Genomic DNA, 21429 nt, shown 5'->3' on the forward strand with positions numbered 1-21429 from the left:
GGGCGGTAGTCATGGTTTGCAAATAAAAATTGTGACTGCAGCCAGAAGAAGGAACAGTTGGGTGCTGAGAAAGGAAATGACAGATAACCATTCCTAGAGGGTTTATTTGGCTTTTTAGAAATAAGTAAACGAAAAGTTCCCTCTAGTTTGCTGCTTTGGGTCTTCCCTTTGAACACATCATCTAGACAGAGTTGACATAGATGGTTCTTTTAATTTAAAATCTCTGTAGTCTTCAAACAAGGAGGCCCCATGCAGGCAGTCTCACAGATGGTTGTACATGAATTACCCATCTGTCTTCAAGAAAGGGAGTTTGTGATTTCCTTCTAAGAAAAGGATTTGCAGGATGTGGCAGGAACGAGGTGAGTGAGGCCTTCAACTTCCATGCAGTTGCAGACATTTTGGAGGCAACTTGAACTCTTTGGATCATACTTTAATCCCTGATACCTAAGGATGGCGATCCTAATTTCAGCATCTGGGTGGTATTCATGAAAGACTTCTGGTTGAATAAGTTAGGAAGGATGCTCATATGAATAAACCTTATTATATGCCCCAGTTTCTGGGCAGCCTGCAGTACCGAGTTCTGACCTGGGATTAGGATGCCTTGTGTGGAGCTAGTGCCACTGCAGCTCTTAAGTCTCATCCAAGATGGTTATTTTCCATGTGCTGCTTCTGAGTAGCTGTTTCTTTGGCTTTCTAATAGCATGGATACTCAGCATAATCACAGACTCCTAGATATGGAAGTATCTGAATGATAATGTAGTCTAATTTCGAAAGAAATGAAATGAAAGAGGCCAAGTGACTTGCTTCAAGGTATCTGGTAGAAAAACTGGCGTTAGAACCTTGGTTCCGTGTTCTCAGTCCAGTGCTGTCTTGCAGTGCACTGAATTTCTCAGAGAAAATGAGACTAAATGCGGTGTTTTTCTGTGTCCTCCTTTGCTCCTGGTACTTAACAGACCTGGAATCTACTCATGTATGTGTCAGGTTTTAGATCAGCAGTAGGCTCACTGATTATGGAAATAATTGGGGAGATGTGGTATGTGTGAAAGTTTCAGGTAAGCGAGGCAAGGGGTTGTTGTGGTGGATTGGGAGATGTTTGCCAGTTCAAATCACATTTCTGCAGTGCGTGATGGGACTTGGGGCTCTTCTTTCTGTAGCTTATTAACAGATAAGCTGTTTCGCTGCTGGAGCTGCTGAATCTACAATAGCATGAATCAGCAAGAAGGAGGTGTGATGAGTCACGTGGACTTAGGCCTTTCCCATTGCCAAGGCTTGATATATTCACATCTTCCACTTTTTTTTTTCCTTCCGGTTTTACTGAGATATAATTGACATACAGCACTGTAAAAGTTTAAGGTATATAGCGTAGTGCTTTGACTTACATACATCATGAAATGATTATCACAGTAAGTTTAGTGACCATTCATCATCTCATATAGGTACAAAATTAAAGTAGAAAAAAAGTGTTTTTTTTTTTTTTCACATCTTCTGTTTTTTCCTCTTTGTAGAGGCTCATCACATGGAACGATAGCATGTTTAGTCTTCTGTGTTACACTTGGTTTAGTCCACGTAATTACATGTAATGTAAAATTACATACAGTGCAAATCAGTCAAGAGGCTATCTTTCCTTCCTCCATCTCTGAGACATGGGTGACCACAGGAGGCCACTCTGTTGACATTTCTTGCTCTTGTCGTGGCCCTGTTGCCAATCAGTCTAAAACAATATTTTTCTGTGAATTTCTTGTGAAGTTATTTACCTGAAAAGTTTTCTAAACGTATGTAATTCAAACTTGATTCTTTGTTTAATGCCAGTGTAATTTTTATAGACTAGAAAAACAATTATATGAATTCTGGATTTTCCCGGGAAATCTATAACATGCCGATCTGAAGTTCATATGGGACCTCTGTCTCCTCGTGAGCCCTAGGTAAGGTACAGTGAGGATGGAGAGGTGGATAAAGGAAGGAGTGAGTGATGCTTCATTGAGGAAGGTGAGCAAGGTGGCCAGATAGGTTTGTTTCATGACAAAGAGTGTGATTTAAGCACTTACTTTCTTTTGAAAACCTCTCTTTTCACCATCTCCCTATCCTGATATCACAGGAGGAAGGAAAAAACCAAACAAACCTGTTGCCTCATTTCCTAAAGCAGTGATTCTCAAACTTTAATGAACATGCAAATCACCTTGCATTTTCCAAGACTGCCGACTCTGATTTAATAGTGGTGGGGCAGTGGTTCTCAAAGTGTGTTCCTCAGAGCAGCAGCTCTGGTTCCGCCAGCCGTGTTAGAACTATAAATTCATGGACCTCGCCTGACCTGCTGAATTAAAATCTCAGAGGATCGGCCTCAGAAACTGTTTTTACACATTCACCAGGTGATTCTTGTGTACCTTGAACATTTGAGAATCACTGCCATTGAAGCTATTCTCTTGGGATTTTCCCAGGCCTCTGGTATTTGCTACTCTGTGATTGGGCCTTGGTATTATTCCCTTGCTATTTAGCAATTGAAACTTTTGGGCAGAGATGTTACTTGAGGCTCCTGACTGGATGTTAGTGTCCAGCAAGTTAACTGGCTCTCTTAAAGTATGTTTCTTAGTCCTTCACCACTCTCTCTGTTATAACCCTGATACTTTGTAAAGCAAAGATGCCATTTCATGGAGTCATGAACATCAGTACCATGGCTAGACACCATACGTAACATGGCGATTGGGTAATACCTTAAAAGGTAGACTGAAAAAGAAACCGACGAAATAAAACACCCCAGAAGAAAATGCTCTTGTAGATTTTCAGGGGTTTTACATGTTAATATCAACTGAGTCCCAATTCACAGATAGTTTCCATCATATTAATAGCCAGTGGGCGTTGTTACCTAGATTCTATGCCTGCTTGGTTCAGATGGGTGCAACCATGCTTAGCAGTGCCTTTACCAGTGTTGCCATTACTGGTGAAGGAAGAATATTTTATAATAGGGATTGGATTCTCTCAGAAGTCAGTTTTCTTAAGGTATTTGCAAAGGATGAATGTTACCTCCTACAGTGTTTCAAGAGCTCTAACTTTAATTTTCTGAAAGTTTTATTGATTTCCTCCAAAGGCTATAGCTGGAGAAATACGCACTGTATGTTATTATTTGTCAGATTGGTTACAGGGTCTCCAATATAGGTGGGCTGAGGCTGGGTTTGTGCTTTTCCTCTGGGAGGTTTTTCATCTTAGAGAAGGGATCCATGTGTTTTGTGAATCTCTATAAAGCAATGAGAGGAGTTCAAAATTTATTAGAGATTCGACAAGTGCTCCAAAGAGGGATATTTGGGCACAAGGTCTAGATGCTAATGTATTATGTTCTTTGAAAACAGCTTAAATATAAGTACATATAAGAACCCTAGTTAAGATTTAAGGGTAATGCTGTAAGATCTCTCATAAAGGAGTCACAAAAAGTGCTGCAATTTTTAACCTTTCCAGAAGCAATACAGTGTATGTTCACCCCTCATTTGCAACTTGAAGAAATTTACCCAGTTTATGCGGAAAATTGAAAAGAAGCAGATGCTTATTCCTAAGCTAGAGTTTTGAAGGCCAACAATTAAAATAAACATGTCTCTGCCAAAACTTGAACTAAATTAAAAAATTTAGCATATAAATTAAAGCTTACTTAAAACTAAATTTATCAAGGAAATACATTTGTTTTGCATTACTGGTTTCAATTATTGTGAAAAGGCTTCCATTTCTATGGAACACTGAAGATTTTTTAAAGTTTCAAACAATTTATTAGACAATTGCACCACTGAAAATGAGTTACAAGTGTCTGGCTTAAATGTATGAACTATTAGCACATCGTTGATGAGCTTAGAGAGAGATGTTAAAGCAGCCATTATCCTCCTGCAGTTTCATGTTCCTATTCCCAGGGGACTGTAAGAAACTGGTTTGTAGACTGAAAACAGATAAAAGCTATGGGCTGAGGATATACGTAGCATCTCTTCTCTCCTATTCGTTTGTTCTTTCTCTTGGGAATCTGAATTTTGGGACATTGCTGATGAATTGCTGTCAGGCATGGGTACTCTTAGTTTATTGCCATAGAAGAAGAGAGAGATTACTTCCTTGTTTGCAGTACCTGTCTGCTCTAGTCCTGTCGGTACAGTGTTTCCTAATTAATATTTCCTAAACACCTACCTCATAACTTTTTTTCATTTACTAAATATTTATTTAGTTCTTGTTTTCCCAGCTTTCTTGAGGTATAATTGACAAATAAAATTATATATATTTAAAGTGTACAAACTGATTTGATACACCTAGACATTGGGAAATACTTGTCCTGATGAAGTTAATTAACATTTTCATCACCTCACATGGTTCCCCTCTACCCCCATACCCTTGTTTTTTTTTTTGTTTTGTTTTTTTTTTTGGTGGTGAGAATGCTTAAAGTCTATTTCAGCAAATTTCAAGTATACAAGACAGTATTATTAAGTACTGTAACCATGTTGTACATTGGATCCTCAGAACTTATTCATATTCTTCTTAAAACTGAAAGTTTGTACGTTTGACCAACGTTTTCCTGATTCCCTCATCTCCCAGACCCTGGCAAGGACCCTTCTATTCTGTTTCTATTAGTTCAATTTTTTTTTTTTTTTTTAAGATTGCACATATAAGTGATACCATGTAGCATTTGTCTTTCTCAGTCTGACTTTTTCCATTTAACATAATGCCCTCCGAGTTCATTCATGTTGTCACAAATGACAGGATTTCCTTCTTTTTTATAGCTAAATAATATTCCATTGAATATATATACCACATATTCTTTCTTCATTCATTGGTGGACACAGGTTTCCTTATCTTGGCTATTGTCATAATACTGCAATGAACATGGGAATGCAGATATCTCTTTGGGATACTGATTTCATTTCCTTTGGATATGTATCCAGAAGTGGGATTGCCGGATCATTCGTTAGTTCTATGTTTAACTTTTTGAGTAACCGCCATACTGTTTTCCATAGTGACTGCACCAATTCACATTCTCACCAACAGTGTACAAGGGTTCCCTTTATTCATATCCTCACCAAGATTTGTTATCTCTTGTCTTTTTTCATAATAAACATTATAATAGGTAGTGAGGTCATATCTCATTGTGGATTTGATTTGCATTTCCCTGATGATTAGTGATGAGCACCTTTTCATATATCCGTTGGTCATTTGTATGTCTTCTTTGGGGAACTGTCTATTCAGGTCCTCTGCCCACTGTTTAATTGGATTTTTTTTTTAATTTTGCTATTGAGGCATATGAGTTCTTTGCATGCTTTGGATATTAATCCCTCATCTGATAGGTAGTTTGCAAATGTTTTCTCACATTCTATAGGTTGCCTTTTCCTTTTGTTGGTTGTTTCCTTTGCCGTGCAGAAACTTGTTAGTTTGATGTAGTTCTACTTGTTTATTTTTGCTTTTATTGCCTGTGCTTTTGGTGTCAAATCCAGAAAGATATGGCGAAGACCTATGTCAAATAGCTTACCACCTATGTTTTCTTCTAGAAGTTTTATGGTTTCAGGTCTTACATTTAAGTCCTTAATCCATTTCAAGTTAAGTTTTGTCTATGGTATTCTTTCGCATGTGGGTATCAATTTTCCTAACACCAGTTATTGAATAGACTATCCTTTCCCCATTTTGTGTTTTGGGCACCATTGTCAAAGGTTAGTTGACTGCATATGCATCCCACATAACTATTTTCCTGAAAACTTTCATTTACTCCTGTTTGCTGTGCCAGGATTCATGGCCCTCAGTTTACTGTTCTATTTTCATTGATCCCTAATCATCACTCCTTCTGCTTCAGTCAGTCCAGTGATTTTCCTTCTTCCACCACATCTCAGGTTCATGCAAAGTAGCTTCTTGGGCAGAGTTGCCTTTTCTTTCTAAACAGGTCCAGTCAGATCATCACATATGACTGCTTGTACATATAGAGGAAGGCAGACTATCAGGAGAACATTATTTTAGGATTCTATGTTATAAACATTTTAACTAAAAAACTTTTAAATTTAACGAGTTCATGCTTCTTAAAAAGAAAATGCTGAACACAGTTTAATCCTTTCCAGGTAAATTAGAGTGACATTATACACAGTAAAAATAAGTTGCATTGTAGTGATTTCTACTAGACAGGTAAGGTATTAAGGACTAGTTGTCTGATCCTACATTGAATAATACGTCTTGCAGCTGATATTTGTTTTTATAATGAATGCACACGTGTGTTGGTTTAAATTGCTGTGTTGAGATTAATGTTCTCAGAAATTATTTCTACATTACCAGGAAGTGGTACATTTGAAGCCTCTCCTGTACCATCTTGAGATTAAAAAAAAAAAATAAGAACTTTCTTTTATTTCCATTACTTAAGTTTATTTAAACTTGTGTTTAAAAAACAAAATATCTTCTCAAATCCCCAGTCATATTTCCATGCAGCTTGGTTCTAAGAGTCCTGGAAACAAAGAACAGTATCAGTCCAGGACCTTTGCAGGAAATGTCCTCAAGATCACTAGTGCATCTTAGGATGTTAGCCCAAGGGCCAACTGGGATATCAGGCCACATTGAAGAGATACTTTAATTTGTAAGATTTGTTGTGACCGTCAGACAACATATGTCTTTTGACTCCATTAGGGAATGTGTGAAGGCACAGCACTACTAATGCTACATTAGCTATCTGTCTTTAACTTTCAAAAATAATTTGAAAGCATTTTTAATGCCATTTTTCAGACGGCGAAAAGAAGTGCAAAGAAGTTAACTTGGCCAAATATAAGTGAAGGAGACGTGATTTTAGCTCGAGAACAAATGCTTTGTCTCATTACTGTACTGCTTCACTATAACAATCAAGATGTGGAGATTTCTAAAATTTTCACCATGAATGTTAAGAAAACACTAGATTGCATGATGTGTTACAGAAACACCCACTAAAATCCACTGAAGTAAGAAGTTGTGAATTCTCTCTGTACTTTGATAAATTCCCCTTGGGAGCACACCGGTTTGGAATCAAGAACGCTTGGTTCTAGTCCTAACATCTCCATTCTGTGGGTCTCAGTTTTTAATATTAAAACTCTCCAAGGTCCCTTCTTAGTGCAGTGATACATGCCTATGGAAGTGGGGCTTTTTGCATGCTTTATGAAGTATTTTAGAGCCAGCTGGCCTGGCACTTTACACTGGAGGAAAAAGTAGCCATTAAGGTCTTAAATTTGTCCCGTGTAGTAAAGACTGAAGGTGAAGATGAGAAGTTTTGTTTTCTTAGGTTTTGTTGAAGCAGGCTGCTACTGACTGCTGCCCTGGGATGCTTGGGATTCGTCATAGGGCCGGAGGCTGTGCCTGCCGGTCTGGCAGTGGGCCATCCTGGCGAAGCACAGCACAGGGGCTGGTGTGCGCTGCCACGTGAAGTATTAGATAACTGCCCAGAAGAGCTGCCATACATGCAGAGGAGGGGGTATTCAGGGCTGCCCATGGTAGTCATAAAATGATAGATATGAATCTAATCTTAGAAAAGCGAGTTGAACTCCCTCACTTTTAGTTGGGGCTCAAGGAAGTGAGGAAAGTTGTGCAAGTTTGTACCTTTAGTGTGAAAGTTGAGGATGGAATTCGGGTCTCCTGACTACTTATCTAACTCACCACTTACACTCATTTATGCTAAATACCATGCCTCCTTTTGCTCCCACAGGAATATGGTCACTTGGTGAATTTATGTTCATTTATTTCATGTACAACCTGAAATGCCTCTTCTTGCTTATCAAATCAACATAAAGCACTTGAAAATTGGATTCAAGCTTAGACAACAGACACAGTGACGTATTAAGATCATTTTATGCCGTATCATGATGATTTTTAGGGAGTTAATTAATTTCCGCTCAAGGAAGCATAAACAGCAACTACATGCAGGTAAAAGACAATAGACAAAAAGGTAGCAGTAAATGGTTGCCCTTTGGGTTCCACAGGGCTTGTGTTAGATAAGGTCTTACTTTGCATAGTTATGATGCGGTAAAGAAGTATACTCCCCACTAGTAAATATTTCAGAGATGCTAAATTGGGAAACTGGCAAATTGCAGGTATGAATGGATGAGTACAATGTGCTCAATGAATAAGGAATCAAAAGGGATCAGAAGGAATCGAAAGAATGTAGGCACCTTAAATGTATTCAGGTACAAAGAAATCACCACAAACGAGACCATGATGGAGGAGAGGTACTGGCTTGTCAATAGATTTGGGTTTGCAGTTTGGAAACCACTCTGTAAACTCCACAAAAACTAATAATTGTGCTAATAACCTTGGTGTTGATAATCATAATCTGGGTATTCAGATTTACTGGCATGACATTATGCAAATCAGTTAACCTTTCTGAAAATCGAATTCCTCATCTGTGAAGGAGTTGGATTAGAATATATTTCCTGGCTTAAATAACCACTGTTGGACAAAGAATCTTATAATTAGTATCTGCAGCTCTTCAGGGGGAAAAAAAATAACGATAATTGATAACTTCAATGAGTAACTTTATTTCTTTGAGTTATGGGATAGTCATGCTTTTTTCAGTCGTCATAGATACTCCCCGTCGCCTAAGATTATAAATATATGAGGCTTGAACACACAAAGGAAACTTAGAGATAGTCCACCCCTACTCGAAATTTTATTCTTAAGGGTGGAGAGGCCTTGAATTACAAAGTGACTTGTCTAACTGGTTAATGGTGAAGCCCAAAGGACTAACAAGGCTTCACAGTTCTCCACACACAGGGCTCTTTTCTCCTATAGGAAAAGGGGTAAATAGGTTTTCTTTCTCATGCCAATTCAGGTTGATTAGTAAGGCCTGGCTGTTGAGAAAGACTGTGGAACTGAGAGCCAGGTACTATAGAAAAGACTAATGTTATTGATTAGGACTGTTTGCTATATAAACAGAACAGGGAAGTCACCTATATGTTTGCCACCTCCTCTCAAAGCTATGGTTTACACATGTTCCTTGAGGTTAAACTTTGAATATTTCTTCTGCCTTGCTTTTTAACAACCATCACTCACAATATTAATTAATGTTGTCTAAGGTATTTCACTCTAAGAGACGGCCTATGTCTCAGTGGACCAAACTTGGATTTGGTCATTAGGAAATACGTCATTCTCAGTGCTTGGATCCTCATTGGGTTTTCTTGAGCTGTTTTTCATTTCTGACGCTGCTAAATGTTTTAGACTTCTCCATTAGCATCATGTGGCCTGTCTGACTAGGATTTCAAGCTGCCAGGGCAGGACCACAGCTCTGAGTACAGGCTGGCTGTAGTTTTGTCCCTCATTATAAGACCATGGAATACAGTAGGAGAGGAGCGGCAGATACCTTGTCCTTTGTGGTTCCGACAACTTAAGTGCAATTTCTTGGCAGCCTAGTTTTAGACTCTGATATGGGCCTTTTCTCGTATGATGTTGCAGGAAGCTTTCTCTTGCTGCTGACATGTTCTGGCTCCTTGGTTTACTCAGAGGAGTGGTGAAGGAGACATACCTCAAGCCAGGAGCCGCTATGTTGGCCCTTATGCTCTACTTTCTATAACTTTGCAGGATTTTGGAAGAAAATGAGAATATACTCTGGAACTGGAGATACATATACCCACACATAGATTCATATATATATATATTTTCACTTCTTCAGGTCTTTGTCCTCATTCCTATCATCTGGAATTGTTTTGAAAGAAAAACGCGCATTACCCTCATAAGGAACTAGAGTCTAACTTCGGAAACTTATAACACATTTATAAAAGACACAAAGTGTTCTCTCTTTTTAGAACTGTTCAAGTGCAAGTCAGATTTGAGTTCAAATGGAATGAAATGCCTGTTTATTTCTGGAAGCAAGTTTAGTTATTTTCTAGTCCAGATTCTTTGTTTTACAGATGAAAAACTGGAAATCCAGGGTCTAGGAGGGTTAAGTGATATGCTCGGTGGTACATTTCAGAAGAAACAGAATAGGAAAAAGAATCCAGAACTTGCCAATTTTTGGTCTCACGCATTTTATCTCACACCGCACTACTGCCTCTGGGTTTAGAATTACAACAGTTTGGTTTCCTTTTTAACTGATGACTTAGGTTTTTGTTAAGGTTTGATTTACAGTTTAGTAAAAATTTAATACTTATGTTCATTTTGGGTTTTAGCAAGTCAGTACTATTCTAGAGTTTTATTTTTATTTTCTTTAAGCCTGTAATGGGCATTGAGGTCTCCCTGTGGTCTCTGGACTTCTCTCTCGGCTTTGAAGATTCTGCTGTTCCCTGCTCCATCTCAGCTTATGCATATTCTCAACCACAGGGGAGTCTGGAACATGCCAGACATTATGGTGAGGCTGTTACAACGCTCACCCCGCTCTAAAACCTAAGCCACAGGAGACACAGACTTCTGGTTCCGCAGAAAGCAGGTGTACAGGTAAGGAAGGGAGCATAATGTACAACAGCCAGATTTTAAACAGCTCTGCTCAGATTTCATATTCCCACACTCCCTCTAATTTACAGGCTTCTGTTCACAGGTAGTTTGAAAACCTATCTGTACCAAATTTAAATATTCAGTGACTTGCCTATAACTAATCATACTTGAAATTAAAAAAGCATGTGTGAACAAGCAATAGCACTGACTAGTACTCACAGGGGAATATTCCAGCTATATTACAATGAGACTTTTGGCAGTAAAAGCACTCAAGTACTGTTTCTTTTTTCTTTTTTTTTTTTTTTTTTAAGTACTGTTTCTTAAAATGTAAGGATTAGGTGTTCTTGAGGTAGAAAAGAAAAATCTATTCTTTGCAGATGGAGGGGACAATGAAATGGATTCACTAGCAGAGTCACTTTTATGGAAATTTGGATCTGTACTGTGAAATTTTAGTGTTTAAACAAGATCAGAGGCCTTGTAGGATGATTTTTTAACATGCTGGATTAGAAACACCAGACAGAATTGATTCCCAGTAAAATGGAAAACGTCCTGAATTAAAAAGGGGCCTCAAAAAAAAAAAAAAAAGGAGCCTCACTTGGTAACACTTAATTTTCTAACATGAGTGCTCCAAACTCTTAATAACTATTTTAAAACACTTGATAATTTCATGTAAGATAAATTTTACGTAAGAATAAAAATGGACAACGTATATGAATTTGGTGAGACTGAGCATACAATGTGGATTTGCCTTGGAAAACTTGGGCAGTTTTTGAGATTATTGAAGTTGAGCGTCTGTTGCAAGATATCTAAGTGAACTCTCCCAAAGCATTTCCTGGAAGCATTTGCCCAACAAGTAATCTTCAAACAAACGAACAAACATACATACCCACCATTCCTCTATTCCGTGTAATATAATCCATGGACCAACAAGAATAAGCTTATTTTCTACTTGTACAGTTTTTGGGTGGTGCTGCTTTTCCTAACCTTCTCACCATCTGTCAAGACATAACTTTCATTACTCTCCAGCATCACTTTTAACAGCATCATCTTTCTTTTTGTCCTTTCTCCTTCCCTCCCTCCCTCCTCCTCTCCCCCTTTGCTTTTCTTCCCTGCCTCCTTTTTCTTTCTTTAAAAGGAATCTCTTTTGACCTGTGTTTTCCTCAAGGGTTCAATTGTTTTTATATTTCTCTCCCTCATAATACAGTCTTTGGGGATTTAAAAATACGACATAAATAGAAAAAAAAAAAATACGACATAAATAGAATCTTCTGTGATTTCTCAGCAGAAGGGAAGGTATGGTTTGTATTACTTTCTCTCATAGGATTCTTTATGGGGTAAATATTTCCAGATGCCCCAAATCTCTTTGTTACGTTTACTATAAGAACCAACAACTCTTCCTTTTTCTCTACAGTGACATGATTGTGTCCTGGGATGGCTCCCACTCGTATCGCTATGAAAACAGAAGTTTCATAAACCAGAGATGAGTTACTTCAACTCAGTTTAATTCAATAAACAGTTATTGAACATTTACTGTGTCCAGGATACCATTGGCCATGGTGAATGATACGTGATCCCTCCTATCAAGAAATTTGCAATCTAGTATGGGAGAAACTATGCAAATAAATGTCCAACCATAAGATGACTGCTACGGTATAGTAACAAGCAAAGATTTAGGAACTCAGTAGGTAAGCAAAATAAGTAGAATAGTGAAGATGAGGCTCTTTTGTTTGTCAGTATTTTACTTTAGCTCTGTATAGTTTTGAGATATGAAATGGTGTCATTTTACTTTACAGTTCTTGTTACTTTATAATCATTACCACGACTTTGTAGTCATAGCTCATGGGTAAGTTGCTTCACTTATGTGAATGTTATGGAGAGGTACTATGCTTCCGGTAGAGTCTTCTTCAGAAAGAGATTTATTGATTTGAGTTTATAACACTGAATTATGGTTTGGTAATACGTTTTACTTCAACTCGAAGATAGCTACTTTATCGATCCCGTGGGTAAACCCTTACTCTAGATCTGGGCGGTGAGCCCTCTCAGGATCAGCTGTCACACAGCAAGAGATAAGACTTCCTGGATCAGTTTTCTAAAGTGACAGGTTTATTCCCTGGTCAGGACAGAAGATACTCTTTTTAACGAACAGGCTAGACTTCTCTGTGTGCGTATTTGTTCCATGTGTTTCGGGGTGAGGATGGGGTTGAGGAGTCTACTCTGTTTTTATGGGGCATGAATCTGGCTTAAAAATGACAGAGCCCTTTAACAGGGAAATTGCAGCTGGAAGACACCAGCAACTAAGTAGATCGGGGACTTGAGAAACTGTGCCTCCCTGGAGCTATCCAGGGTACTGAACCACTTCTCCTTATGTTGCCTTCTAACCCCGCGAAACAAACATTCAGACATTTAAAAATATCCAGCTTTTTTTTTTTTTTTTTCTGACTAGAGAAATTCTTTAACCTGTATATTTCTGATAATTGTTCTTGCTCTAGTCTTGGCCAGCTGTAGCAGTTCACCTCTTGTGTCTTTTATTCACTAAACAAATATTTAGATATAACCTTCTCTGCGTTGGGCACTTTTCTCATGGTTAAATTACTCAGATTGAATATGATTATTTTTGCCTTTTTGTGAAATTTGGGTTAAAGAAACAAATTTTATGGGATGCCTAAAGGATCTCAGGTTTTCAAGTGTCGTTTGAAGAACCTGGTTTCTGGTCCAAAGGTTGTGTTTGTTTACGTTTGTTTACAGTACTTAGACTAGCCCTTGGCATAAAATAGGCAGCACAGAAATTTTATTCCGCTGATGATCAGATTTATTTTGTGGAATTTTTTTAAAAATAAATTTATTTTATGTATTTATTTTTGGCTGCGTTGGGTCTTTGTTGCTGTGCACGGGCTTTCTCTAGTTGTGGCGAGAGGGGGCTACTCTTCCTTGTGATGCACGGACTTCTCACTGCGGTGGCTTCTCTTGTTGTGGAGCACGGACTCTAGACGCATGGGCTTCAGTAGTTGTGGCACCTGGGCTCAGTAGCTGTGGCTCGTGGGCTCTAGAACGCAGGCTCAGTAGTTGTGGTGCACGACCTTAGTTGCTCCGCAGCATGTGGGATCTTCCTGGACCAGGGCTCGAACCTGTGTCCCCTGCATTGGCAGGTGGATTCTTAACCACTGCACCACCAGGGAAGTCCCATTTGTGGAATATTTTTCTATACCATGTTACAAGGAACATATTTCTTTTCAACCTAAAGGTAAAATTCTTTGAAGAAAAATTTTGCTCTAAGTGCTCTAGATGCAACATGCACATAATCCTGATGAATGTAGACTAAGCATTTTGGGACACTGTCATATACATTAGGACCAAAGTACAGGCTGACCGGAAAGCAAGGGACCAGAAACTTCCAGCTCAGACTTTTCTATTTATGTATTTTCTCAACCATCTTTTCATTCTATTTTATTCATACTAGTCTATTCTGTATTCAGGTAAACAACCACCACCTGTTCACCCCCTCTCCTCCAAAAGAGGAAAAAATGAATTTTTCCTTTGATGACAGCAACACATGACCCAGGAAGGTGGAGTATATTCTAAACTGTCCTTTTGTAATTCCTTGTTCTAAGCATCTGGCAAGACAAATTGGTCTTGACTTCCCTGGAAATGTTGGTTTCTTTCAATGAGTATAAGGGGTACAGAATCAACAGTGTTCCTAGTGTTCTCAAGACCAGTTATTGTATGGGTCAGTAAGGCTAAACCCTTCACCCCCAACCTGGTGTTAATTTAATGTTATTCTCAGTAAGTATCTGAGACAGACTGAATTTGAGCAGAATATAAAGTATCTGGCTGAAATTGAATCAGGTTCAGTGTTCTAACATAGCGATTTGCCACTACCCACATCTATTTCTGTGGTATGCCTTTTTTTTTTTTTTTTTACAACATGTACATTTAGAAACTTGGTAAGGTCCAAACTGTATCATAATTGACTTGAAAATGTCAGTTTCTTGGGATTGCCAAACTCAAACACTTTTCTTGGTATCTCAGTGAGAAATCAAATTTGAGGTTGAAGAGTATTGACCAGTAAGCTTCTTTTCTAGAGATTGTTACTCTACCTTTGGTCATGGACCAAGTTTAATTATTCCTATTGCTTTTATTTCCCATTCCTTAGGGAAGTGATAGGCACTTGTTTAGTCACCGGAAGTTGTGAGAATTTGTGGACCTCAGCAAAGACCCAAGAGACCTATGCAACAGTATTGTTTTCCTACTTATTACCCAGACCCAGTTTGTTTTAAAATCTATTTACTGATTCCACCTGAGTTGCATGACTTAGTTGTAATATAATCTCTTGATTTCTTGAATTATCTCCAGACTGGACTTCATGATTGATTTCTTTTTCGCCTTTGACTTATTCAGATGGAAATAGGTTAAACAAACAGAAAAACTTGACTATTATTCAAAGGCTGAAGGATTCCTTCATTACTTCCCTCCATTTCCTTGGGAATCAATACCATTGGCTGTTTTCTTTTAGTTAGCATAGTTTTGCTTGCTTAATATAATTAATATAGTAATTTAAGAGTTATATATACGTGATCTGACTTACCCTTCCAGTTCTATGGTGTAATATTACTACTGTCATTTTATGTGTGAGAAAGGTAATGTTCAGGGGGAGTTAAGGAATTTCTAATGACCATAAAATTAGGAGTCAGGACTGAAGATTCAGACCCAGCTCTCTCCGACATTAGTCACTGCTTTTAATCACTCTTCTGCTTGCTTTAATATTTCTTTACTGCCCACATAAAGTGCCATGTCAGAATATAGAAATGGTTATTAACTGAGGAAATAGGAAATATTTTGATGTTTTTAGGGAAATTCAAAACATTGTAGAATAAAAAGCTGGACATGATTTTATTGGCAGTTTTATCGCGATGGCTTAAAAGAAATGAAGTTGTTCCTGAAGGTACCTAGTTTATTGTCGTGAAATATATTTGCTTTGCCTCATGCTGTATTTTGTAACATTTGGTCCTGGTAGGGTTTATTTGTGCGTGTAGTTTAATATAAAGATCTCAATTTTAACAAATACTGGGAACTATTCGGAGAAAAAGCCAAAACAGATGTGTTTTTACTCAGTAGTTTTTGTTTAGGTCTGAACCTTTGATAGGAATTTGTTCCACAAATGTGGTTATTACAGAAGATGAAGAAAGCCAAGCTGAACACAAAGTTAGATGACTTGTCTATTTAATTTTAGGTGATACTTGCCGAATGTCTAGAGAAAATATTTTTTCAACTTGTTTCAGAATTAGAATAGACTCTGTTGACATTTTATGCAAGCATATATCTGTTATTCCTTTTTAGAAATTCGAAGTAAATTCTTCTTATAAAAATAATACACAATCAATAATACACGACCATTTTCTATGAGGAAATTTTCAAATGAAAAAACATTAATCTCTAAACATCCGTAACACCAACCAGTTAATATGTTAGTATGTTTCATTTGGTTTTTGACACACGCAAATGCACACAAAACTTAACATATAATTATATAATTTTATATGTAATTTTGTGTTCCAGTTTTCTACTTAATTAATAGCATTGTCTTATTTTGCATTTCTGTGACTTCCAGGGAGATATAATCTACTTTATTGGCCAGTTCTATCTAATTTGGGGTTCTCTGCTTGTGTGTATGGTGTTATGTGTGTGTATAATTTAATATATATATGTGGGTGTGTATATATACACATATGTATAATTAGTTTTCTTGTTTTAGAAAAAGATGCATTGTATTCCTTTTAATACATCACAACTTACCCATTTTATTGGGAAGACTTTGCATATATTAAAATCTGATATATTAGGACTAATCAAGAAGAGGTCAGTGTGACTAAGATGCTTTTTAAATGTTTTTTTGTATTGTATATAGCAACTGGAGCTGCTTTCCCAACAGAAATTTGAAGTAATGCCGAACCTGTGCTAATGAACAGATAGAATTAATTGGAAAACTTCATCTGTTTTCCTACAGTGTCTTAAAGACTTTAAAATAATCCCTCAGTAATTTAATCATATCTCCTAGTTTTCTCCTTTAATTTACCTAGCAATATTTTTTCTTTATTTTAAGATCATCTTCAGCCTAATCCAGATAGCCCTATTAAATTATCGTATCAAAAACCAACGATAATTTTCTATACCTTTTATTTTCATAGGGAAATATTTTGAGATCCACCAGTGTGATTAAAAAATAGAGCAGGTGGAAGTGGGGCAAGGGTGGGAATTGACATCTGATGCAAGAGCCAAGGAGGAAACCATTGTTTTTACTCTGGTCAGGTGATATCATGCTAGCCTTACATTTCTAAAATTTGAGTGTCTTTGGAATTATATTCAACTGCAGCAGTTGAAGTTGTAAATGCTTTAATGTTTTCAAGGCATGTCTTTTAGTGACTAAACTTTTCTAGTGCATTTATTTCAGTAAGGTTGAGGGGATTTCTATTGGATGATCTTCTCCAAATGAGATAAATATTCTAATGGTAACTGTCCTCCTGGAACACATATCTCTTGTTATTAAAAGTTTTCTAAGAGTACTGATGAATTTAAATGACTCACAGTAGCACAATAGGCATTTTAGTTAACCTGATTTTTAGCAACAACTTTTTTTTTCACTGTGAAACTTCTTATTCCAAGATGTTGGGGAAAAAGGGGAAAAACTACAAAGAAAAACATAAAATTTAAATGAACTGCCACTACTTAGATAAATCAGGGTCAACATTTTTTTTTTAAACATCTTTATTGAAGTATAATTGCTTTACAATGGTGTGTTAGTTTCTGCTTTATAACAAAGTGAATCAGTTATACATATGTTCCCATATCTCTTCCCTCTTGTATCTCCCTCCCTCCCACCCTCCCTATCCCCCGCCTCTAGGTGTTCACAAAGCACCCAGCTGATCTCCCTGTGCTATGCGGCTGCTTCCCACTAGCTATCTGTTTTACATTTGGTAGTGTATATATGTCCATGCCACTCTCTCACCCTGTCACATCTTACCCTTCCCTCTCCCCATATCCTCAAGTCCATTCTCTAGTAGGTCTGTGTCTTTATTCCCGTCTTGCCACTAGGTTCTTCATGACCTTTTTTTTTTTCCCTTAGATTCCATATATATGTGTTAGCATACTGTATTTGTTTTTCTCTTTCTGACTTACTTCACTCTGTATGACAGACTCTAACTCCATCCACCTCACTACAAGTACCTCCATTTCATTTCTTTTTATGGCTGAGTAATATTCCATTGTATATATATGCCACATCTTCTTTATCCATTCATCCGATGATGGACACTTAGGTTGCTTCCATGTCCTGGCTATTGTAAATAGAGCTGCAATGAACATTTTGGTACATGACTCTTTTTGAATTATGGTTTTCTCAGGGTATCTGCCCAGTAGTGGGATTGCTGGGTCGTATGGTAGTTCTATTTTTAGTTTTTTAAGGAACCTCCATACTGTTCTCCATAGTGGCTGTATTAATTTACATTCCCACCAACAGTGCAAGAGGGTTCCCTTTTCTCCACATCCTCTCCAGCATTTATTGTTTCTAGATATTTTCATGATGGCCATTCTGACTGGTGTGAGATGATATCTCATTGTAGTTTTGATTTGCATTTCTCTAATGATTAATGATGTTGAGCATTCTTTCATGTGTCTGTTGGCAATCTGTATATCTTCTTTGGAGAAATGTCTATTTAGGTCTTCTGCCCATCTTTGGATTGGGTTGTTTGTTTTTTTGTTATTAAGCTGCATGAGCTGCTTGTAAATCTTGGAGATTAATCCTTTGTCAGTTGCTTCATTTGCAAATATTTTCTCCCATTCTGAGGGTTGTCTTTTGGTCTTGTTTATGGTTTCCTTTGCTGTGCAAAAGCTTTGAAGTTTCATTAGGTCCCATTTGTTTATTTGTGTTTTTATTTCCATTTCTCTAGGAGCTGGGTCAAAAAGGATCTTGCTGTGATTTATGTCATAGAGTGTTCTGCCTATGTTTTCCTCTAAGAGTTTGAAGGCATGGGAGAGACTTAAGTTACCCACAAGAAGATCCAAAGAATCATAGGTCTGAGAGTTTTTTAAGTGGGTATACTTGAGGATGTTGATAAGCTGAAAGAAAGTAGCCAGCAGAGGAAGGGTGTGAAGATCTAGGAGAGGAAATGATTGTTCATTTGTTTTCAAAAAGCTGAATACTTATCGTGTGCCTGGCCTTTTTCTAGGATCTGGGGTTCACACCATCTGTTATCTCTTCTGCAAGGACAGTTCAACTCATCCCCTGGTGAAGAGAAGTCAGATTATTCTTTGCATCCAATGCAGGTGTAGGAACTGTTCTGTACCTCTGAAGGGACTTTACTTAACCAGAGTAATAAGTTAGAAATCAAAAGAAATTAGAGCTGAAAGGACCTTAAAGGCCACTGTACTTAATTTTGCCTAATATTTTACATTGAATGTAAGAAAAGTTTATTGCAGAGCCCGTTCTCTTCAGAGTTCCTTCAGTGAACTTTATGTCTTCAGTCCAGTGGGTCTAGCTCGTAGATTTTGGCCTCCTCCTCAATTTGCTTCTTCATCCATATTACATTTTGCCCGGACTATGGCAGAAGCTCCTGGGTGGTTTCGCGGCCCCTGGGCTCAGTTCCTCTAAGTTCATCTGCCTACTCGGGTTGAGTGATCTTCTAACATAAAAAGATACGCTTAAAATAATGCTGCTAATGGCTTGCCCACACAGAGTTAGTGCATACTAGCCGCCCAGCGTGTGCTCTGCACAGAGGCGTGTAGTCTGAACTGTGCTCGGCCAAGCCTCCTGGGGCTCTTTGGCCCTGAGGAAGGGGAGCTTTTTGGGATCACTCCCTTTATCTAATTGGTCCTTCAGCAGCGGGGCACCTTTTTCTAATCAGCGGAGGCACCCTTACTTAGCCAGTGGTAACCCCAGGCCTCATCACCTGTGGGATACAAGCCATGCTGTCTCCCAGGCTTGCTTCCGCCAACATCTCTATTTTCCTTTCTGTCTGTTCTCACACTTGGACCCCTGGCCTTTAGTCATCCCCACCTGCAGTATTTACAGTGCCCAGCAGGTGTCAGGCTTGAGTGTCTTTGCACAGGTGCTCCCTCTGCAGTTAATGCACCTCCTACTCCACCTCTGCATAGCCTCAACTTTTTAGATTCTGCTTCAGGGTTATCATGAAGCTGTCACTTAGATATAACATTTTGCCTCCAAGGAACCTCTGTGCATAAAGGTTATGCTTCTTTATCTCATGTGATTCCAATTTTCATGTCCCTCCTTAATGCAGGCTTTAAGGGCAGGAGTCGTTTCTTATCCTTAGCACAGAGCAGATGCTTTTTTTTTTTTCTTTTTAAGGTGCTTTTTAATGATGATAAAATGTATGGTTTAAATCACTCATTTTACAATAATTTTGCTTTAGGTTGTGACAGAAATAAAGTCTACAGAAGTCGTGTTCCTGCGATAAGAAATAAAGATGTGACCTTCCAGTTGTGTAAAGCTCTTAAATGCTGTGTAAGTGCGTCGGGTGCGCTAAGGAACCTGGAGCTAAATGGGCTAGTTCTGAGAGAGAGAGACTTAACTATGTTAACAAGGTAAGCCTTCATTGTATCCTGCCAACATTTGATAGTTGCTTTTGGGGCAAGCTAAACCAATACAAGTTTAAACTTTTTCTCTCCATTAAAGGGATTGAATAAATTGGCCACTTTATCAGCACCTCATGCCTGTCACATTAATGGCTGAACTAGAAAATCAGAAGGATCAGCACAGGTTTTATTTTCTTAATCCTTACCTCAGGGTGGAGAAAGGTCAATCCCGAACTGAACCCCAAGTTTAGACCAGGAAGCCCTCGGGTTCCTTATAGTATCTCAGAAATATGGGAAAGTAGAAAGGAACGATAAAGTGTAGGGCAGATTAGCCTCATTTTCCTGTGAAGCTTGAGGAGAGGGAGGGAGGAGGTGGATGACCATGGGCAGTTGGGCAGGTTGTGCACTGTACAACACCATAAATGTAGAACGTTTGCATATATTATTATGACAGCCTTCTGACAGATGGAAATGGTGTCTTGAGGAAGTACCTTTTTCTGTTTCTCTTAGAGAAGTGCTTCTCAATGGGGGTGATTTTATCCCCTCGGGGATGTTTGGCAATATCTGGAGACACTTTTGGTTGTCACAAGTAGCTGATGTGTTACTGGCATCTAGTAGGTAAGGACAGGGATGCTGCTAAACATCCTACAGCGCACATGGCAGTCACACATAACAAAGAAACAAAGTCACACATTGCCTAGCTCAAAATGTCACTAGAGCCGGGGCTGAGAAACCCGGGTCTAGAGGATGAAGGTGAACCTCCCTGTCTGGTAATTTTTCCCTGCTTGTTCTGGAGAAATGACTGCTGGAGAGGGAGTGAACCATTTCTGACTCTACATCCAATATGCTCCAGCAGCCTGTAATACATCATGTACTCATAGGGCCAGTGTGCCTGGAGGAACCCAAGGCTACCTGATGGCAGAGCTGTGGATCAGGGTGACAGCCAACATGGGAAAAGCCTTCCTGCCTCCAGGCAGGCCCTCGGTTCACCAGGCCCAGGTGTCTCTTCCTTCCATCCATGGGCCTCTGAGATGAACCAGCTTTCCTTGTCCCTCCTAAGCTTCCCAGGTTGTGAGTCCTTGCCTCTCAAGAGTGGGGCACAGTATCCTCAGGTTTGCTTTCCACTCTGCCTCCTGAGCCAGTTTTGGAAGGTTTGTGGATGATCAGTTGGGGGATAACAGGTAGAAAATTGAGACAAAACAGTGAACTCCGAGACTGGTGACTGGGTTCAAATTCCAGCTTTTCCACGTGTCAGATGTATGGCCTTAGGCAATTCACTGAACATCTCTGTGCCTCAGTTTTCTTGTCTGTAAGATGGGGGTGAGAACAATAGTGCCCACTTCATAGGGCTATGGTGAGGATCGAGTTAGTATTTGGCATGTATTTGGCATGTAGCAAACAACATGTAAGCGGGAGGTGTTCCAGGCCTCATTCCACGTTAATTTTTGGTATCTGTATGAGTTTGCTAGGGCT

At 38.6% G+C, this 21429-nt stretch overlaps 1 protein-coding gene across 1 annotated transcript in view; it reads left to right on the forward strand.

The window, feature by feature from the left end:
• The window catches only part of LOC137758964 (uncharacterized), a 45556-nt gene that overhangs the window by 21006 nt on the left and 3121 nt on the right, over window positions 1–21429 (forward strand). The window contains exon 3 of the mRNA XM_068534910.1: window positions 19794–19965. Coding sequence (XP_068391011.1) covers window positions 19794–19965 — 172 coding nt within the window. The remainder of the gene's footprint in view (window positions 1–19793; window positions 19966–21429) is intronic.

The sequence above is a fragment of the Eschrichtius robustus genome, chromosome 2 (genome assembly GCF_028021215.1).
Source record: "Eschrichtius robustus isolate mEscRob2 chromosome 2, mEscRob2.pri, whole genome shotgun sequence".
NCBI classification, from domain to species: domain Eukaryota; kingdom Metazoa; phylum Chordata; class Mammalia; order Artiodactyla; family Eschrichtiidae; genus Eschrichtius; species Eschrichtius robustus.